We start from the raw sequence: 20,311 nt of genomic DNA, 5'->3' as shown, positions 1-20,311 counted from the left end.
CTCTTTCTTTTCTTTAGTTTACTTTACTATAGGATACGATGTATAAAATAGATTAACAAACAGTATGTATTAGAGTATGTGCTAATCAACTGTTTATGCTATTGGTAAGGCTTCTGGTCAACAGTAGGCTATTAGTTGTTAAGTTTTGGGGGAGTCAAAAGTTATATGCAGAAGTTATAGATTTTTGCCTGTGCAGGGGGTTGGCACTCCTATCTCCAGCACTGTTCAAGGATCAACTGTAATCATTCACAGTAATAGGGCATACCATCTAGTTCACTTCCAACTGTACTTTCCCTAAAAGGAAAAAAATGTATATTTAGGTTAAGTGAATTAGTCCAGTAAAATGAGTATCATGTAGTATTTTAGACAGGCAAAAAAATACTTCATACAGCTAAAATTATATTCTACACCTATGTATATCTTCAGTCCATAGCTATGCAATAGCAAAATCTAATTGTCACATTCCAAAGTAGAGAATTACGTAGAGGAATTCTCCCTCATCAAAAAATCTCGCCTTACTAACTACAAAAGTAAACATATATTAAGATTTTCAGGACCAGCAGATGGTGTAGTAGTTATGACACTGGACTTCCACACGGCCAAACGCAGTTTGAGTCCTGAAAAATCAAACCAGGCGCGTATGCGTGCATATCAAAGATCTCAGGAGGATAAGAGATTGCACCGTGGCTATCCCTTCCATCCCCTCGGGGGGTGATCTCTCACTGTTATCTGTCTCTTTCTCTCTCCTACAAACACACGTGCCCAAAGGCAAAAAAAAAAAACTCTTAAAAGGAAAAAAAAGGATTTTTCTAACGCTTACCACAATATTTTATGTCATGAAACTGTACCAAGGAAATTTTAAGAAAATGTTAAAATTATTATATTTCAGAACTAATGTAAGGCCAAACACAGCCAGCTAAATAATCACTAATCCAGGGTCATTCAATTATTTGAATATCTAATACATAATAAAGACACCATGTGTGGCACTATGGAAAACAAAGATATATAAAAACATAGGTACTATTTTCTCCAAGTTCACAGGTTGGCACACTGCAGGTATCAAATGTATCCTGAAACTCATTCCACATTCCCAAGGCCTTAGAACATCTCTGAAGCAAAAAAGAGAAAAATTATTTTTTATCTACAATGTGTCATTATTGAAAGCCTATAGAACTAGTTATACAGTTAAATAGAAGAAAATAGTGTTATCAAAATGGAAGGGCCACAGGTGGCATGGAAGATAAGGCCACTGGATCCCACGTGGGTGACTGTCCTGGACCCAGCAGCTTGAAATTCATGGCAAGTACATGTGAATGTGTGCCCAAAATCCTGAGTGGAGAATAGAGAAGGGATGGTGGCATGACTTTTCACTTTCCCTCTAAATCTCTGTCTTTCTGTGACTAGTACATATGTCCTATGGGGAAAAAAAATTCATGGAAATGTCCTATAGTCTAAAGGTTAAAGGAAGCCGGCTCCCATACCATCAGCCTCATGGTTCAAATCCGGTCCTGGTAATCTGAAAAACACACCAGGGATATGTGTGCGCATGCCCAAAATCCTAACAGGGTGGAGAAATGGAGAGGAAAGGATAGCAGTATGACCATCCCCCAGTGGGGGCGGCGGTTCTTTCTCCCTCTTTCCTTCTCTCCATCTCTCTGGCACGTGACCTCTGACAATCAGAAAAGAAAATATATATGATTAAAAACTGCATGGATTTCTTTTTTTGTTTGTTTCTTTTTAAGAGGTTATTAATTCTACTGACGTAGATGCTAGTGGGTGTAAGAAAATAAAAAGTACCTATTTGAGAAGGTTTCAAAAGAAGACGTGTCTCTGAGAAACACGCACTGTCAATGACGTAAAAAAAGGCTCTTTTCCCTGGTGTGAAGGTTTCAGAGGGCAGAGCAGAAATTTATTTTTTCTTTCATCAGCCATGATAGAACATGGGTACAGATGTGAGAGTAACACAAAGAGAAATGAGCACCTTTCACAGTGTCCATTCATATCACGATAACCTTCCTCAGTCCTCTAGTCCATTTGATCCTGAGCATTAACGTGCTTCAGGGTAAGCAGGCCATGGTTTTGAATACATGTAGGACCCATCTTTCTTGGGCAGTGTATTACTCTAGGACTACAAAACCAACTCCAGTTCAAAGTTTTAAGAGAAAAAAGGCAGTAGGTGTTGGATCAGCAGGGAGGAAGCTAAGGACATACAGGCAGGCACAGACTGCCATGGAGCTTACATTCTAGTTCTTGGACTCCTATCCCAAAAATATGCCACTATGGACTTCAAACTAAGAGCACTTGAGAGAACTGCAAATGCAGGGAGATGTCTCTGAATTTCCCTTATCTGCCTAAAGACCAGATACTACAAAAGGAACTCAACTGTTATAAATGCTCTCCTGGGAATTTCATCAACTTGGGAAGATTAAACTAACACAGGAGAGGAGACTAAAGGTAGACACTACATCCAGATAGACTTTGTCACCAACTGATACATCACAGACTTTACTTTTCTCCTAAAGACCCATTAATCTTTCTCCCAAAATAATTTACTCCACTCTGAGCTGCCTAAATCTCCCTTCCCCTGTCTCCTGAATGAAGATGTCAACTTAAGTAAAGTGAGCTGAGACAAAGTGAAATACACAAAGATGAATTTAGTCAAGCCAAAAGAAGGATCAACCAGACACACAGCATGCAGGTTGCCCTGTATGATGTGTGCCCTCAGGATTTTTTACATCAAAATAAATGAACACCTTTAATTGTATTTCTCCATGACTTCTGAAGTTCTCCTCAAATGGTAAGCGCTAAAACAGGGATCAAATACCTAATGTGGCTTAGTTAGGTTATAAGGTCAAATGTTTGAGTTGAATCCTAAAAGGCAAGTTTTTTTAGTTAGGACAGGCGGAAGAGTACACCAAGCAATGCCAATGTTCAAAGAGAATGTGCAAACACAGAAGCACGTAGAGCGTGGTACCCTGGTAGTATTTCAGGTCTAAGCAGGGAGACCAAGAAGCACCTTCAATGCCATCTCAGGGGATTATTTTCCTAATGATTAAAAAAAAAAAGATGTCAATATGAGAAAGAAGATTACATAGTCAAGTAGTGCTCTGAAAGCTAAAACCAGGGCCAGGCCCGTAGCCTGGTAGTTAAGGCAGCTGGATCCCACACAGCCAAATGCACTTTGAGTCCGACATCTGGTGGTTTAAAAAACACAATGGGTCGGGCCAGCAGGTAGTGTGGAGATTAAGGCACCTACATCCCATATGCCCCACTTCATGGTTCAAGTCCCAGATCTGGGAGCTTGAAAACTGCACCAGGCACATGTGTGCGCATGCCCAAAATCCCAAGAGGAGAGTAAAACAGAACAGACTACAGCATGCCCATTCCCCCAAGGAATTGATTTCTCACTTTTCCTCTCTCTCTCTGTCTCTCTGGCAAGCAGATGCACCCTACAGCAAAACTAAAAAACAAAAACAAAACAAAACAAACCACAACAACAAAACAAAAACAAAACACACACACACACACACATCAGGCATGTGCACCTAATTTCTCAAAATCCCAAACGGAATAGAGATTTCAGAGGGCAGAGCAGAAATTTATTTTTTCTTTCATCAGCCATGATAGAACATGGGTACAGATGTGAGAGTAACACAAAGAGAAATGAGCACCTTTCACAGTGTCCATTCATATCACGATAACCTTCCTCAGTCCTCTAGTCCATTTGATCCTGAGCATTAACGTGCTTCAGGGTAAGCAGGCCATGGTTTTGAATACATGTAGGACCCATCTTTCTTGGGCAGTGTATTACTCTAGGACTACAAAACCAACTCCAGTTCAAAGTTTTAAGAGAAAAAAGGCAGTAGGTGTTGGATCAGCAGGGAGGAAGCTAAGGACATACAGGCAGGCACAGACTGCCATGGAGCTTACATTCTAGTTCTTGGACTCCTATCCCAAAAATATGCCACTATGGACTTCAAACTAAGAGCACTTGAGAGAACTGCAAATGCAGGGAGATGTCTCTGAATTTCCCTTATCTGCCTAAAGACCAGATACTACAAAAGGAACTCAACTGTTATAAATGCTCTCCTGGGAATTTCATCAACTTGGGAAGATTAAACTAACACAGGAGAGGAGACTAAAGGTAGACACTACATCCAGATAGACTTTGTCACCAACTGATACATCACAGACTTTACTTTTCTCCTAAAGACCCATTAATCTTTCTCCCAAAATAATTTACTCCACTCTGAGCTGCCTAAATCTCCCTTCCCCTGTCTCCTGAATGAAGATGTCAACTTAAGTAAAGTGAGCTGAGACAAAGTGAAATACACAAAGATGAATTTAGTCAAGCCAAAAGAAGGATCAACCAGACACACAGCATGCAGGTTGCCCTGTATGATGTGTGCCCTCAGGATTTTTTACATCAAAATAAATGAACACCTTTAATTGTATTTCTCCATGACTTCTGAAGTTCTCCTCAAATGGTAAGCGCTAAAACAGGGATCAAATACCTAATGTGGCTTAGTTAGGTTATAAGGTCAAATGTTTGAGTTGAATCCTAAAAGGCAAGTTTTTTTAGTTAGGACAGGCGGAAGAGTACACCAAGCAATGCCAATGTTCAAAGAGAATGTGCAAACACAGAAGCACGTAGAGCGTGGTACCCTGGTAGTATTTCAGGTCTAAGCAGGGAGACCAAGAAGCACCTTCAATGCCATCTCAGGGGATTATTTTCCTAATGATTAAAAAAAAAAAGATGTCAATATGAGAAAGAAGATTACATAGTCAAGTAGTGCTCTGAAAGCTAAAACCAGGGCCAGGCCCGTAGCCTGGTAGTTAAGGCAGCTGGATCCCACACAGCCAAATGCACTTTGAGTCCGACATCTGGTGGTTTAAAAAACACAATGGGTCGGGCCAGCAGGTAGTGTGGAGATTAAGGCACCTACATCCCATATGCCCCACTTCATGGTTCAAGTCCCAGATCTGGGAGCTTGAAAACTGCACCAGGCACATGTGTGCGCATGCCCAAAATCCCAAGAGGAGAGTAAAACAGAACAGACTACAGCATGCCCATTCCCCCAAGGAATTGATTTCTCACTTTTCCTCTCTCTCTCTGTCTCTCTGGCAAGCAGATGCACCCTACAGCAAAACTAAAAAACAAAAACAAAACAAAACAAACCACAACAACAAAACAAAAACAAAACACACACACACACACACATCAGGCATGTGCACCTAATTTCTCAAAATCCCAAACGGAATAGAGAGGCAGGACATTAGTGGGACACAGATATGGCTTATTACCTGTTGATGATGACATGTATAGTATTCTCAACTGGATTGGTCTGAGAAGTATTTCATGATGGGTAAAGTCTTTTTACAAGCAAAATGAGAAAAAGTGATTGACTGATTAAAAAGACAATTGGAATAATAATAATGATGATGGGGAAAAACATTGAAAAGATAATGAATGATGAAGTGGGGAGATTAATGTCTCTGTATTGACTGACATGCAGGGCATTCCTTTTTGGAAAAAGCATTGTAATACACTGTAAAGTTATATGTAATCCAATGCAATATAAACAAGATTATGATGATAAAATAAAAAGCTTATGGAAACCAAAAAAAAAAAAAAAAAACCCAAAAGGAGAGAGAAATGGAGAAGAGATTGCTGCATGATTATTCCTCACAGGGGGTGCATTCTTACCTTCTTCGTTTGTTTCTGTCTTTCTGTTTCCTTCTAACAAACACATGCACCCTCTGGCATAATTAAAAAGATAAAACCAGAAGCAGGAAACCATATAAGAGAAGACGTTAATAACAGTCTAAGTAAGAAATAAAGGTAGACCTAAATCATAATTCAGTGTAACACTAAGAATAAAGACAATTTGAAAGTGGCCAAAGTAATAAATCGTAAAGGACTAAAGGATGTGGCACATAAGTCAGAAGAGTCAAGAAGAGCGCACAGATTAGACAACAGGTGATATCAATAACCATGTTAACAGTCACAGAATTGTGACTAAGCAAGTGTGTACAGGTGTGTGTGATGAACAGGTTGAAAAGTGTTGACCTTATGTTAAATTTGAAGTCCTATAGATAAAGATGTCCAGAAGAAGCCAGAAATACAATATTTAGAGTAAGTGGAGAAGATTAGGGGAAAAAATATTTGGGAGTCAAATGCAAATAGAGAGTAGCTAAAGAAATAAAGACACTTTCATGAGATCACCAACAGGTTCTAGGGAAGTAAAAACAGAGAGGCAATGATAACTTGGGAGAGTTCTTAAGGGGAGGGCAATAGATAAGAGATCCTCAAGGGAAAAAAAATAATGAAAAACTAAAAGTTATGAGAACAATTGTTTTAAGGAAAGAAGAATGATCAACAGTGTCAATTGCAGCAGAAATCAAATCAGAAGAATGGTATTAATTTTGGCAGTTGAAGAGCCTTGTCAAAACGGTTTAATATAGTGAAAGGAAAAGGGAAAACTAGGAATAAACATAAAGCAAAAAAAAGTATTCACAGTAAGTACAAGCCATTTCCCAAATTGTAATTCACAGTTTCCCAAGTGGAATGGCCATAGGACCTTTTCTTTATGTAGCATTCTTTGTTCTGAGAGTCACCAAAAAACAAAAGACTTAAATAAGCATGTTTTATAAGTTAGGAGAAGAAACCAATATAGAGGGAGAAATGGTCTAAAAATAGAAAAGGTAAATGAGAGAATTAATTGCTAGACAGAATAAAAATTGTTTCCCAAGCACATAGTAAAGAAACACTTACCTATTTGAAACAGGAGGAAACATAGTTAGGAGTAGTTTAAATTAAAAAAAAAAATTGCAGCTAAGTAGAAAGTTGACGCACATGAGGCAATTCATTCTAAATGCCCTGTTTTCCTCTCATCTTTGAACACAAGGTCATATTAAAGAGAAAGGGCTGAAAGGTTAGGCCAGGTATATGAACCATGGTTAGCATGTGGCTTCCAGCTCCACAGCCTGGTATACTATCAACTGCACCGTAGAGTCTGGGCCAAGGACTGAACGAATCTGAGGAAAATGCTAAAGGTTCAGAACAGTGGCTATGAAGAGAAGAGGGGATCTAAGGGGGAGCTAAAGAAACAAAGAAGTATATTACAGTAAAGCCAGTGTACCTGCAACATACAATTCTTCAGATGCCCTAAAGAAACCTAACGAGATAGGTTGATACTTTACCTTTAAAGCCTCAATCTATTGATATTTCACTGAAAGTCTAAATTAACCCATTTCCTGAGGCATGAGACAATAAAGACTCTGAAGTAACACCAGTGAGTAACTGAAAATTGAACTATATACAGGGAGTTTCCGAAACCTCCCTGAAATCTTAAAAACATTAGTAATAAGCAACTAAAATTCACAGGACAATGTTTAAAACAAGAGATTTAATGTGAGCATTCTTCTAATTAAACACTTCTTACAAGAAATGCAATTTGGGACCAGCAGATGGTGTAGTGGCTACATCACTGGACTCCCATATTACTGACCACGGTTCAAGTCCTAGACCCGGTGACTTGAAAATCACGCTGCGCACATGTGCCTGCATGCCCTAGGAGGAGCATGAAGAAGGGATTGTGGTGGCCATCCTCTGAGCAGTTGATTTCTCACCTTTCATCTCACTGTGTCTGTCTCTCTGCCCCACTTCCCCATGCCTATGGCAAAAACCTCTTTAAAAAAAAAAATGCTATTTGATCAAATTATATAAATAAATTAATTTCAAAATATGTTGACAAGTAGGTAATACAGTACATGAATTCTCTAAAAATCCAGTCCTTCAACAGTTCACTCTACTGGGTAAGCTAAAATAGCAGTAATATGTGTGATTTATAATTTATAACCCCATTGATTCCCAAGGTCTGAGACAAAATAGACATGATATTATTTAATGTCATTAAGTTTAGATAAGTTTTAATGAAACAGCTTTTGAACTGTGCAGTCAATGAACAAATGAAAAATCTTGAATTTACATACATATTAGGCAGATGGAGGAATGGAAACTCATTCTAGACATAGACTGAAGGAAAAGATCAAAGTGAATTTGCAACTTAGTTTGCTACTATTTGACTATGTTCCCCAACTCATGTGTAAAAATTATTGCTAGTGTGTGATATTAAGAGGGTGGAGGGACCAGCAGATGGCGTGGCAGTGACATTGCTGGACTCCCACATGGCCGAACACAGTTCAAGTCCCGGACCAAGTAGGCTAAAAATCGTGCCAGGCACGTGTGTATAGGTGTGTGTGTGTGTGTGTGTGTGTGTGTGTGTATATGTGTGTGTGCACCAAAGATCCCAGGAGGATGATTATCTCGCTTTCCATCTCTCTGTCTCTCCACAGAGTGCAAAGAAAAAAAAAAATAGAGAGAGAGGGTAGAAACTCAATCTGACTCTGGGATTAAGAAGTGGAACCTTTAGGAGGTAATTAGGATTAGATAGAGTATTCAAGGTGGGCCTCTCTGGATTCAATACTAGTGATTTTATAAGAATGAAAGAGACCAGAGTTGACATACACTTTTACTTACCCTTTCATACTGTGATGCCCTATGCCACCGCATCAGGTGGTGTAGTGGTTAAGGTGCTGGACTCCCACATGGCTGACCATGGTTCAAGTCCCAGACCCAGAGGCCTGAAACTCACACTGGGTGCATGTGCACACATGTCCAAAATCCCAAGAAGAGAATGGGAGAGAAGGGATTGCAGCATGGCCATCCTTCCTGGTGGGGGGTGGGGGGTGATTTCTCACTGTGTCTCTGGCAAGCTCACACCCCCTGCAGCAAAAAATCTCTCTTAAAAAAAATGTATACTGGGGCCAGCAGGTGGCATGGTGGTTAAGGGTGCTGGACTCCCACACAGCCAACTGCAGATCAAATTCCACACCTGGCGACTAGCTTTCTCTCTTTCTCTGGTCAAATTAGAATAAATGAATAAATAAAGTTAAATAAAATAATTATTTCTAAAAAGTATACATAACAGAGAAGTTTTGTCACTAAATAACACTGTCAAAAAATAATTAGGACTATCACCAGCCTCAGAAGATTAAAAAATATCAAGAATGTTTGGATAATGTTAAATTTACAGTTTTAAGAGAAAAAATGGAAGATTTCTAAAATTTCAAAAGCAATCTTGCTCTAAATCAGCTGTGATACAAAAAATAAGCACTAATAACATATAGTAGCTATAAACCCCACAAAATCTATTCTTTTTTTTGAAATACAGAAATCTTATTGCATATATTACACAATTAAAGCAAATTAAAGTACTGCTCATAAACAAGGAAAATACTTTAAAAATATAGAAAAAAATAAATATATACCGAGTCTCAAATATTTATAACCCAGTAGAGAAAGATAAACTAAAAAATGTAACACAATACAGAATGAAATAACACCAAGGACTGTGGAAACAGTAGAATAAATTATTTATTTATTTCCCCCAGATACTTGGAATATTAAGTATTCACAAAGAAGTTAGCATCTGAGCCATCAAATAAAGGCAAAAGGAGAGATCGTTTTCAGGTTGAGCTAACAATATACAAAGATACAAATATTGAACTGATATTGGATGCAATGAAAGAGCCCATATTATTAGAATGTAATACATGTGGATGAATATGGAGAGACAGGCAGTAAGACAGGACAGAACATGAAGGGATTTTAAAAAAATTATTCAAAAAACAAGTGTAGAGCATAAACTAAGTCAATATTGTAAAAAAAAAAAGAATGGAAGTAACTGCAGACTTAAAAAAAATTAGAAATACGCAATATGGTAGGAAATTTCAGAATTTACAATTAAATAGATCTTGGCTAGAATCCCAGTTCTATCACATACTAGCATTATTTCGCTTTTGTAAAGGGTAATTTCCATATTTGTAAAGTGGGGATATGGAATTATTATTATAAACACTTAATACAACAGCAAATGTATATTGACTAACACATTGTCTTTCAATTAATGGGTAAGCAACTTCCATAATTTCATTCCCATAATAAGTGGTAAAGTATAGGAGATAATAGGGAAGACGATAATAATGCCATTAACTGAAGACAGAATAAGAAAAGTTGTAGAGGGCCAGCCATGGAGCACAGTGGTTAAGCCCTGTGCATTGGGAGCTTGATCTCACATGGCCAACCATGATTCAAATCCAAACCTAGCAGCTAGAAAAAACACACCAGGCGCGTGTGTGTGCGTGCCCAAAACCCTCACAGGACGGACTGTGGTATGACCACAGCCCATTATGGGTACTTTCTCCTTCTCTCTCTCCCTATACCGGGCACATGCACCCTCTGACAAATTTTTTAAAAAGAGGTCAGTAGGGTGGCTGGGCCGGCAGTGGTGGCAGTACCAGGCTCACGCTTGGGGTTCCAGTCGCGAGGAGGAGGGGGAGGTGATGTGCGGAGGAGAAATGGCTGCCCAAAACAAGCCGGAAGAGCAATTCTCAAAGTGTATTCTGTGGAACTAGCACCCACTGTGTTCCCAACACCGTGCCACCTATAGAAGATATCATGGGAACAGCAATAGTAGTCATGTAAATATCTTTTTCCCGAAAAAGCTGCTTGAATGTCTGCTGAAATATTCAAGTTTTACAAGAGAGGCACTGCTGAAACACTAATGAAAGATCATGACGCAACTGTCCTTTTGGATTTCTTTTAATAATGTGTGAACCTTCACCTTTGATCCTCTGACATGCATTACCGTCGTATTTCATTTTTTAATTTAATTTAATTTTAAAATTTTGGTGTACAAGCTGTAACATTTTACCTCTCAGAGTGTAACACACTGATTTCCTTAAATAGAGGTACCCCTTTGAGCGATAAATTTGCAAAATGCTGTCATTTTCTGTATTAAAATTCATTTCAGTTTTTAAAATAAAAAAATTTTTCAAAGAAAAGGCTGTTTGTTTAGAGAAAAATAAACAAGGTTTTTAGACATGCCTTTTTTGAAGTAACAGGATATTTGTTTACATGCAAAGATATCAGAGGACACAAAAATCTGGGTCTTGAACTCCGAAGATAATTCTAACACAAAATATCTCATAAGTCAGCAGCACATGAGAAACAGCAAATAACAAATGAAACAAGAACAGAAACTCGCAAGGACCCAGAGACAAAACCAAAGTTAAGAGTGCAAAGGAGGCACCAAAAGGTAGTGTGGAGATGAGGGTAGCTGGCTCCCATAGGACCAACCACATGGTTCGCGTCCCAGACCCTGTGGCTTTAAAAAACATACCACCGGGCATGTGTGTGCCCCAAATCCCAAGAGAATGAAGGAGAAGGAATTGCTGCGTGGCCATCCCCCCCGAGGGTGTGATTTCTCACTTTCCCTCTCTCTGTCTCTGTGAGTACATGTCCCCTCTAGCAAAACTGAATAAAGAAGTACAAAAGAGAGTTTCCAAAATAAAAAGGTAGCCAGCAGTATTGAGTACTAGATAAAACTGGGGGAACTGACAACTAAGGAGATTTCCAGCCAACTTTTGGAGCACTTACAGCAAAATGTTTTAGTTACACCAAACTGTAGATATTAAAGGAATAATGGATGGTACTGAAAGAGTAGACAGTAAGTACGTCAAGAGTCACCAATTGGAAAGCTCACAAACACAGTAACGGAGACCGGATGGGTACTATTAATATTTCAAAACAAATGATAAATTCACAAAGTTACATGAACAAGGGAAAATACTATTTCTTTGATTCTCAATAAAAGTTCTATACATATATATTTCAAAATAAAGGCATGATTCATAGTTTTATAAATGTCTTGTTTAGTAGTCAGACTCTTTCATATCATGAGATTCTTGGTAGAAAATAAATAAAAAGATTACTAAGTAATAATCAGTTAGGAATCACCAGCCTCTTCAAAGAAATTCAGCACTGAGAATAAACACAACGTAAGTGACAGAATTTTATCACTGAGTAAGAAAACACAAAGATTTTATTATTTTTTTTCTGTTAGTCAGTTGTCTGTGTTTTCAGCAGTGGAAAAAGGCCGAAATGGTAAATCAAGACTAAGAAATCAGACCAGCAGATGGCAAAATGGTTACATCACTGGACTCCCATTTAGTAGACCAAGTTTGAGTCCCAGACTCAGCAGCTTAAGCTCATACCGAGCACGTGTGCGTCCATGCCCAAAATCCCAAGACGAGAATGGAAGAGAAGGAACTGCAGCATAGCCATACCCCCTGGAGGGTGATTTCTCAATTTCTATCTCTCTGTCTCTCTTTAGTGAGTGAATGCGCCGTATAGCAAAAATCTCTCTTAAAAAATAACCAATGTAAAGAAATATTTAAAGTTCCACGGGACCAGTAGTTAGCATAATGGCTATGTCACTGGACTCTCATGTGGTCGACCACGGTTCGAGTCCCGGACCCAGTGGCTTAAACTCACGCCAGGCGCGTGTGCGTGCGTGCCCAAGATCCCGAGAGGAGAATGGAGGAGAAGGGATTGCGGCATGGCCATGCCCCCTGGGGGGTAATTTCTCGCTTTCTGTCTATATGTCTCTCTCTGTCTGGCTGGCAAACGCACGTGCCCTATAGCAAAAACCTCTCCAAAAAAAAAAAGAAAAGAAATATTTACAGTTCCAGAAAGAAAGATAGCTAAGTACTAGTGTGAAAGAGATGAAGCACGAGAAAGGACTGACCTTATGAAGTCTGCAGTTACGCTTACGCTAAAGACTGTGTCTAGAAATCATGTATGCCTTTTATTCTCAAAAAAACACTGCCCTACAAAAGTTCAGCTAACCAGTTAAATAAACATATATAATTAAAACAATCATATCTGTAGTACACCTAGACCTGTATCACACAGAAGTGGAGGGATTCTGAGTCTGACAAACTTGAGTTCATACTTCTGCTCCTCTACCATTTAACCCTAACTTCACGTGGCCCCTGTAAAAATGTTTCATTTAACAATAATATATATCCCATAAGGTTATTAGGAAGAACCAAAGCCAATTCATGTGAAGAACTCAGTGTAGTGCCTGGCATAAGATAACTATTTAATAAACATAGCTATCATTATTAAAATATGAATATTTCTCTGACCTTAAGATTTGGGAGGACTTAAGCTTTAAAGGAAAACAAATGGGACAGGAAAGATGAATATCTAGCTAAATAATCACTTAAAATTTGTTATGTGACTTATAGAAATTATTCTTCTTCAGGAACCAGCAGTTAGCGCAATGGCTATGTCGCTGGACTCCCACGTCATCGACCGCGGTTCGCGTCCCAGACCTGGTGGCTTAAAACTCACGCCAGGCGCATGTGTGTGCGTGCCCAAGATCCCGAGAGGAGAATGGAGAAGGGATTGCGGCGTGACCATCCCCTCTGGGGGGTGATTTCTCGCTTTCTGTCTCTATGTCTCTCTCTGTCTGTCTGGTGCGTGCACATGCCCTATAGCGAAAATCTCTCCAAAAAAAAAAAAAAGAAAAAAATTATTCTTCTTCCACAACAAAAAGATAAAAACTCCAACAGAAAACATATACATTCATCTGAGGCTACCTGGGAGATCCAGGTTTGGGTCCCAGAAAATCTAAAAAGGCTGGGGGTAAGGGTATGATGAACTTGTGCTTCTCCATGATTGGGAGGCTGGGGCAAGAAGTATCACGTGTGACAAGATCTGATCAAAATTATCTAGCTTTTCTCTCGTTCGCATAAAATAAATAAATAAATAAAACCAGGGCCAGCAGATGGCATAGTTGTACATCACTGGACTCTGACGTGGCTGAGCATGGTTCAAGTCCCAGACCCGGTGGCTTGAAAATCACACCAGGTACAACTGTGTGTGTGCCCAAAATCCCAAGAGGAGATGGAGGAGAAGGGACTGCAATGTGGTCCTGGGGGGTTATTTCTTGCTTTCTGTCTCTTTGGCAAGTGCACGTGTATGTATAGCAAAAAGAAAACAAAAACAAAAACTCTACTCCAGGTCCCTAGTATACGAATTCACAAAGATAGTAGTGGAGACTAGATTAGTATTTTTCAGCACCTCGACATGTGGCTGATAATGTGAGACATTCCTTTTTTTTCTTTTTTAATTTAAGAATTATTTTATTTTTTGTTTATTTATTTATTCATTTTTAATTTGACCAGCAAGGGACAGAGCAATAGTGAGAGCAAAAAAGTGAGAAAGCAAACTGTCAGGTCTGGGACTTGAACCACGGTCAGCCATTTTGGAGTCTAGTGCCCTTAGCCACAATTCCACCTGCTGGCATAAATGTGAGGTATTTTTGAGTTTATAAATCTCTAAATCTGGAGCAAAAATGTTCACTGCTACCTACAAGTAGTTCCAGTTATAACTGTATCTGTTCTCACATAGTTGGGGTGGAATTTATTTTCACAATTATTATTTCTTTTTTGGAGAAAGGCTTTTTGCTAAAAGGCGCCTGTGCTCACCAGAAAGACAAAAAGAGACAGAGAGACAGAAAGCGAGAAATCACCCCCTAGGGGGGATTGTCACGGTGCAATCCCCTCTCCTCCATTCTTCTCCCAGGATCTTGGGCACGCACGCACACGTGCTGATGTGAGTTTAAGCCACCGGGTCCGGGACTTGAACTGCGGTCGACTACATGGGAATCCAGAGACATAGACATTACATTAACTGCTGGTCCCTTGTTTTCAAAATTTTTAAATTGAAAAATAATTATTTGTCAAATCTCTCCTACTGACCTCAAAGACAAGAAAAATTCAGTTAAAATAACTATATTGTGATTCAAATTGACATATTCAAAGCTTGCCAAAGAAAATGTAAGTATCTGATTATATGAAAAAAATCCTTTGGTTTTTATCTTTAAAAAAACCTACCTGGGATCAGCAGTTAGCGTAATGGCTATGTTGCTGGACTCCCATGTAGTCGACAGCAGTTCGCATCTCGGGCCCAGTGGCTTAAAACTCACGCCGGGCGCATGTGCGTGCATGCCCAAGATCTCGAGAGGAGAATGGAAGAGAAGGGATTGCGGCATGGCCATCCCCTCTGGAGGATGATTTCTCGCTTTCTGTCTCTCTCTCTCTGGCGAGCGCACGCGCCCTATAGCAAAAAACAAAACAAAACAAAACAAAAAAAACCTACCAAAATTTCAGTAAGGAGAGAAACCATATTTTGCTCTATTTTTGTAGTAAATTCCTTATTTCCTTATGTCTAAGGAAACACAAATACTGCTGCTGTATTAAGAATGAACAGAGCAAAATGTAATGGACCATGTATAAGGCTAGAGACAAACACAAAACCAAGTTGTTAACTTTGTTTCATCTTTTCTGTCTGTATACGTACCTGCTTTGGGCTGACAGGTTTTGGCTAGATATGTATTTTAAATACTGATCCGCTCAAAGCTTGAGGGGAAAGATATTCTACCTTTGGCTAAATTAAAATCTTGATGAAAGGAACTGTACTACATGACAATTACCAATTTTTTAAAACTGAGAACAAAATAATTGTAATCCACATTAAAATGGAATATAAATTACTCTGTAAGTATAGTAGTCCTCCTTATTCAGAGGGATATATTCTAAGACCCCAGAAGATGTCTGAAACTATAGGTGAGTCCTATATATTCTAAAGGTTGAGAATCCCTAATCTAAACTGCATTAAGACCAAAAGTGTTTAGATTTTAAATTATTTCAGATTTCGAAATATTTGCATATACATAATGAGGTATCTTGTGGATGAAACCGAAATCTAAACACAAAATACATTTATACACATTGATTGAACATGATTTTATATACTGTATTACACCATTTTGACTGCTACCCATCATGTAAGGTCAGGTGTAGAATTTTCAACCTGTGACATCATATCAGTTACAGATTTAGAAGCATTTCAGATTTGGGATATTCAGATTAGGGATGTTCAACTTGAGTATCTTTTTCATCTGTTAACTGAAATGGCTATTGGACTGGACAAAGAGTGATTTATGTCGTGGGTGGAGACAACACAGGATGGTGTTTTGTCATCACATTACTCAGAACAATGAAAAATTTTAAAACTTAAAAATTGTATATTTGTGGAATGGTACTCAAAACCTCAGAAAAGGAAACTACAAGAAAAAGGGGACCACTGTACTTCAAAATCTTATGTAAAATCTAATCCTTGAGTTAAAAGAATTCATTTTTAATGTTTACTGTTAATAAGTCAAAGACTAAATGTATCTATTGGGTTGTCATGACACATTTTTGCATAGAAAAACATAGAGGAATATCCATGACTTTCCCGGTGACCAAATATAATAGCACTGTGATGATTACTACTGCAGTAGGTTTCAGAGCAAATTCTTACAAGTTTATTTACATATCATTTTATTTCCTAGTAGAAATGTACAAAAAGACAACACATGACACTTCCTGTTGTTCAGATTCCAAACAAATGGAACATTCTATAATAAATTTTATGACATGACTTTTGAATATGGTAGGACCCAGAATAACTCTGTGTATTACAAACAACTGAACTCAAATGTTAACAAAATTAAAAGAGAAAAAATTAATTTAATAAAATTAAGTAAGCAGGGATAGCTCAAAAAGCTACCAAACAAAAATCATTTCAGCTGGTTAATAGTGGGTCACTAACCTTACTTAAAATTTTTTAAAATCACCTAAGTTCATCAGCTAAGCATACAATCCTATTGTACCCGCCATCCCACACATACAGAAAGCAGCCAAGATATCACTTTCAAATAATGTCTAATAAAAATTATCTTTACCTGTAAATTGTTTTCTGTGACTCTGTTCCACCAAACCATATTGATGGGTACTCCTGATTTACACCTGTCAGCAAGGCAGCCAATAGGGTTCTTTGCTTTTCGAGCCTTTGATCCCATCGGAACTAGCCTCTCTTCCAGCATCCCCAGGCGATACTTCCTTGGCTAGGAAAAAGAAGGAAAGAAACCAGGCCACTCCTAACTTCTCCCACACTAATCTAAACTAACATAACTAACATATAGCAGAGACTGGGAATGGTGGAATAGGAAACAAGTAAAATTTTTAAGACATTCCCTCTAATGTCCTATCACCACCCACCCCTCCCACTCCACCACCCCACCTCCAAAAAACCCACAGTCCTAATAAGGTGAACAATATCATTTAAAGCAACAAATATTTTAAAGAAATGGATTATAATCTGATTTTATAAAACTTTACTTAATGAATAGAAATTAACTTATCAGCAAAGTAAATGCTTTGAAAATCTTTTTCTACTGGCACTTACCTATTCTCACTGCAATATGAAGAAGTGGCTTCAAGGGCACAAAAATACAGATTTGAAAAAAAATCTCCAAACTACATCTTTTTCACTTACTTATCTTGCTACCATATTTCCTACTGTGAACTACCCCATTTAAAAGCAGTTAATCCCAAAGGAGTAGATTTCTAATTTCTTTTCAATTCTATGAACATTAGGCCAGAGTATAAGTCACTCCATATTTAGTAGACATAAAACCTAAGATACTCAATAAAAAGAACTTCAGACTGAAAAGAAAAAAAATACAAATGTCATTGGTCTTTTAAATATTCGTAATTTGAACAGAAGGATTCTGAATAAATTATTTAATAAAACCATAATTCATTGCCTAATAATAAAGTTAGTAAACCATCTTAATAATGCTTAGCAAAGCTTTTATACATGGAAATTAATGATAATTAATATCTTGTTTTTCTTAATTATGGCAAATTTACACTAAATAGCATAATAAAGAAAATCTGTAAAGAAGGATCTTCCACCAAAGCTCATGGAAAATGTGTACTAGAACATTGTGCATAGATTTCAAAAATGTGTTCCGTGAAAATAAATTTAAACTTTAATTCCATTTCTACACAAACTTTTTGTATCTATATTTTTTCTCTTCAGAGAATATAGTTATATGATTAGAAAAGTATCTAATTTAAAAGACAAAATAGAAGAAAAACCTATGTACACTCCTTGTTTGGTCATTTTGTATAAGACCACTGAAACAGATAGTTAATAAGGCATAGCACTGTATCAGTAGACTCCCACACGGCCAACCACCGTTCAAGTCCCGGACCTGGTAGCTTGAAAATCATGCCAGGTTCGTGGGCATATGTGCCCAAGACCCTGGGAGGAGAGAAGAGAAGGGATTGTGGCATGGCCATTCCCCTGGGGGGGCGGGGGGGAGGCAGAGGGTGATTTCTCACTTTCTCTCTTACTGTTTCTAAAGTGAGCACATGCACCCTAAAGCAAAAATCTCTCTAAAAAAAAAAAGAGAGAGAGAGAGAAATATGCCAAAGCCAGACAAATATATTTACCATTTGTTTCTAATAGGAAAAAAACAATGCAGGAAAAAAATTTGATTTCAGACCAGCAGGTGGCATGGTGTTTAAGGTACCAGATCTCACATTGCCAACTGCATAGTTAAGAGTCCTAGGCCCAGCAGCTTGAAAAACACACCAGGCAAGTGTATATGCATGTCTAAAATCCAGAGAGGAAAAAGGAGAAGGGACTACAGTGTGGCCGAACAGTTCAGGATATGATTTCTCACTTTCACCCTCTCTGAGTGGACACACATACATCCTACAGCAAAACACACACACACACACACACACACACAAATAAAACCCACTGATTTCTAAAGTTTAAACTCCTCGTAAATAATATCTATGCAAATTACTCTATGCAGATTAGATTCTCCCCTCCACAAATAAGGTTCTGCTATACTGTCTTTGATTCAACGAAGTAAAAAATAATTAAGCTAGCATTAAGAAAAGCAACTCTGTAGAGGGAACAACAGATGGCATAATGATTACATCACTGAACTCCCACCATGGTTCAAGTCCTGTATGCAGTGGCTTCAAATTCACATCAGGTACATGTGCATGCATGCCCAAAATCCCAAGAGGAGAAGGGACTGTGGAGTGGCCATCCTCCCAAGGGAGTGATTTATTGCTTTCTGTCTCTCCGGCTAGTGCAAGTGCCCTATAGCAAAAATAGCTAAAAAAAAAAAAAAAAAAAAAAAGACAACCAGACTAACCTACCTATTCAATAATTATAGCAGTAGGTAGAGTATTATGAAGCTAAAGTATTTCCAATTTAAGCAATCTTGTACTGATCCAGTTATTCTTTATGTCTATGTTAAAAGAAAGTTTTTACAGATGAGTTCTCCCTGTTGAAAACAACATATAAGCTCACCTCAATTGAGACCTCACTAGCCCTGTACCATGGTGACTGAGGGAGCGAGATCCCACATGGCCAACCACAGTCTGAATTCTGGCCCTAACAGCTTGAAAAACCTGTCAAATATGTACATTTGTGGCCCAGCCCAAAATTCTGACAGATGGAGAAGTGAAGAATGAATTGTGGCATGACTTCACACCCCATTGTGGGGTACGTTCTCTCTCACTCTCTTCTCAAGTGCATGTGTTCTCTGGCAATTAAAAATAAATAAATAAATAAATAAAACACTTCACTAAGTAAAAATTTATATTTGAGAAAATTCCTGGGATAAAACATAGAAACTGAACACACATGAAAAACATACTGAACTCACAGCCCAGGACCTCCCTGAACATGCCACTGTGCACATGCCCATGATCCATGCAAGCCAGCCGAGACTGTGGGTGGGTCACAGCATGAAGACCCTGTTGGAGTGTGCGCTTACTCTAGCACACTAGTGCTCTCCACTTTCTCTCTCTCACGGAAGAAACAAACTAACTTTAAAAAAAATTCTGGCCAGGGAACCAGCAGTTAGCGTAATGGCTATGTCGCTGGACTCCCACGTAGTCGACCGCGGTTCGCGTCCCGAACCCGGTGGCTTAAAACTCCCGCCGGGCGCGTGTGCGTGCGTGCCCATGATCCCGAGAGGAGAATGGAGGAGAAGGGATTGCGGCGTGACCATCCCCCCTGGGGGGTGATTTCTCGCTTTCTGTCTCTATGTCTCTCTCTGTCTGTCTGGCGAGCGCACGCGCCCTATAGCAAAAATCTCTCTCAAAAAAAAAAAAAAAAAATTCTGGCCAAAGATTATTCTAACACTACCATAAGAGTTCAACAAATCAAAGAATATTTACTTAAAATCATAACCTGTCAGGGCCAGCAGGTGGTGTGGTAGTTAAAAAGTGTTGGATTCCCAGGGAACCAGCAGTTAGCGTAATGGCTATGTCGCTGGACTCCCAAGTAGTCGACCGTGATTCGCGTCCCGGACCCGGTGGCTTAAAACTCACACCGGGCGTGTGTGCGTGCGTGCCCAAGATCCCGAGAGGGAACGGAGGAGAAGGGATTGCGGAGTGACCATCCCCTCCAGGGGGTGATTTCTCGCTTTTGGTCTCTGTGTCTCTCTCTGTCTGTCTGGTGAGCGCA

The 20,311-nt window shown here is 38.8% G+C and overlaps 1 protein-coding gene and 1 pseudogene across 1 annotated transcript in view; one reads left to right on the top strand and one right to left on the bottom strand.

Moving 5' to 3' along the window:
* Window positions 1-10,645, top strand: part of LOC102476035 (calmodulin-binding transcription activator 1 pseudogene) — a 22,323-nt pseudogene extending 11,678 nt beyond the window's left edge.
* Window positions 1-20,311, bottom strand: part of PAN3 (poly(A) specific ribonuclease subunit PAN3) — a gene marked incomplete at its 5' end in the record, with an annotated part of 156,723 nt that overhangs the window by 108,471 nt on the left and 27,941 nt on the right. Inside the window, 1 exon segment of the mRNA XM_014583104.2 lies at window positions 16,710-16,871. Coding sequence (XP_014438590.1) covers window positions 16,710-16,871 — 162 coding nt within the window.

The sequence above is a fragment of the Tupaia chinensis genome, unplaced genomic scaffold (genome assembly GCF_000334495.1).
Source record: "Tupaia chinensis unplaced genomic scaffold, TupChi_1.0 Scaffold144045_1, whole genome shotgun sequence".
NCBI classification, from domain to species: domain Eukaryota; kingdom Metazoa; phylum Chordata; class Mammalia; order Scandentia; family Tupaiidae; genus Tupaia; species Tupaia belangeri.
The sequence above is the reverse complement of the archived record's forward strand: the minus strand, read 5'-3'. Positions and strand labels throughout refer to the sequence as shown.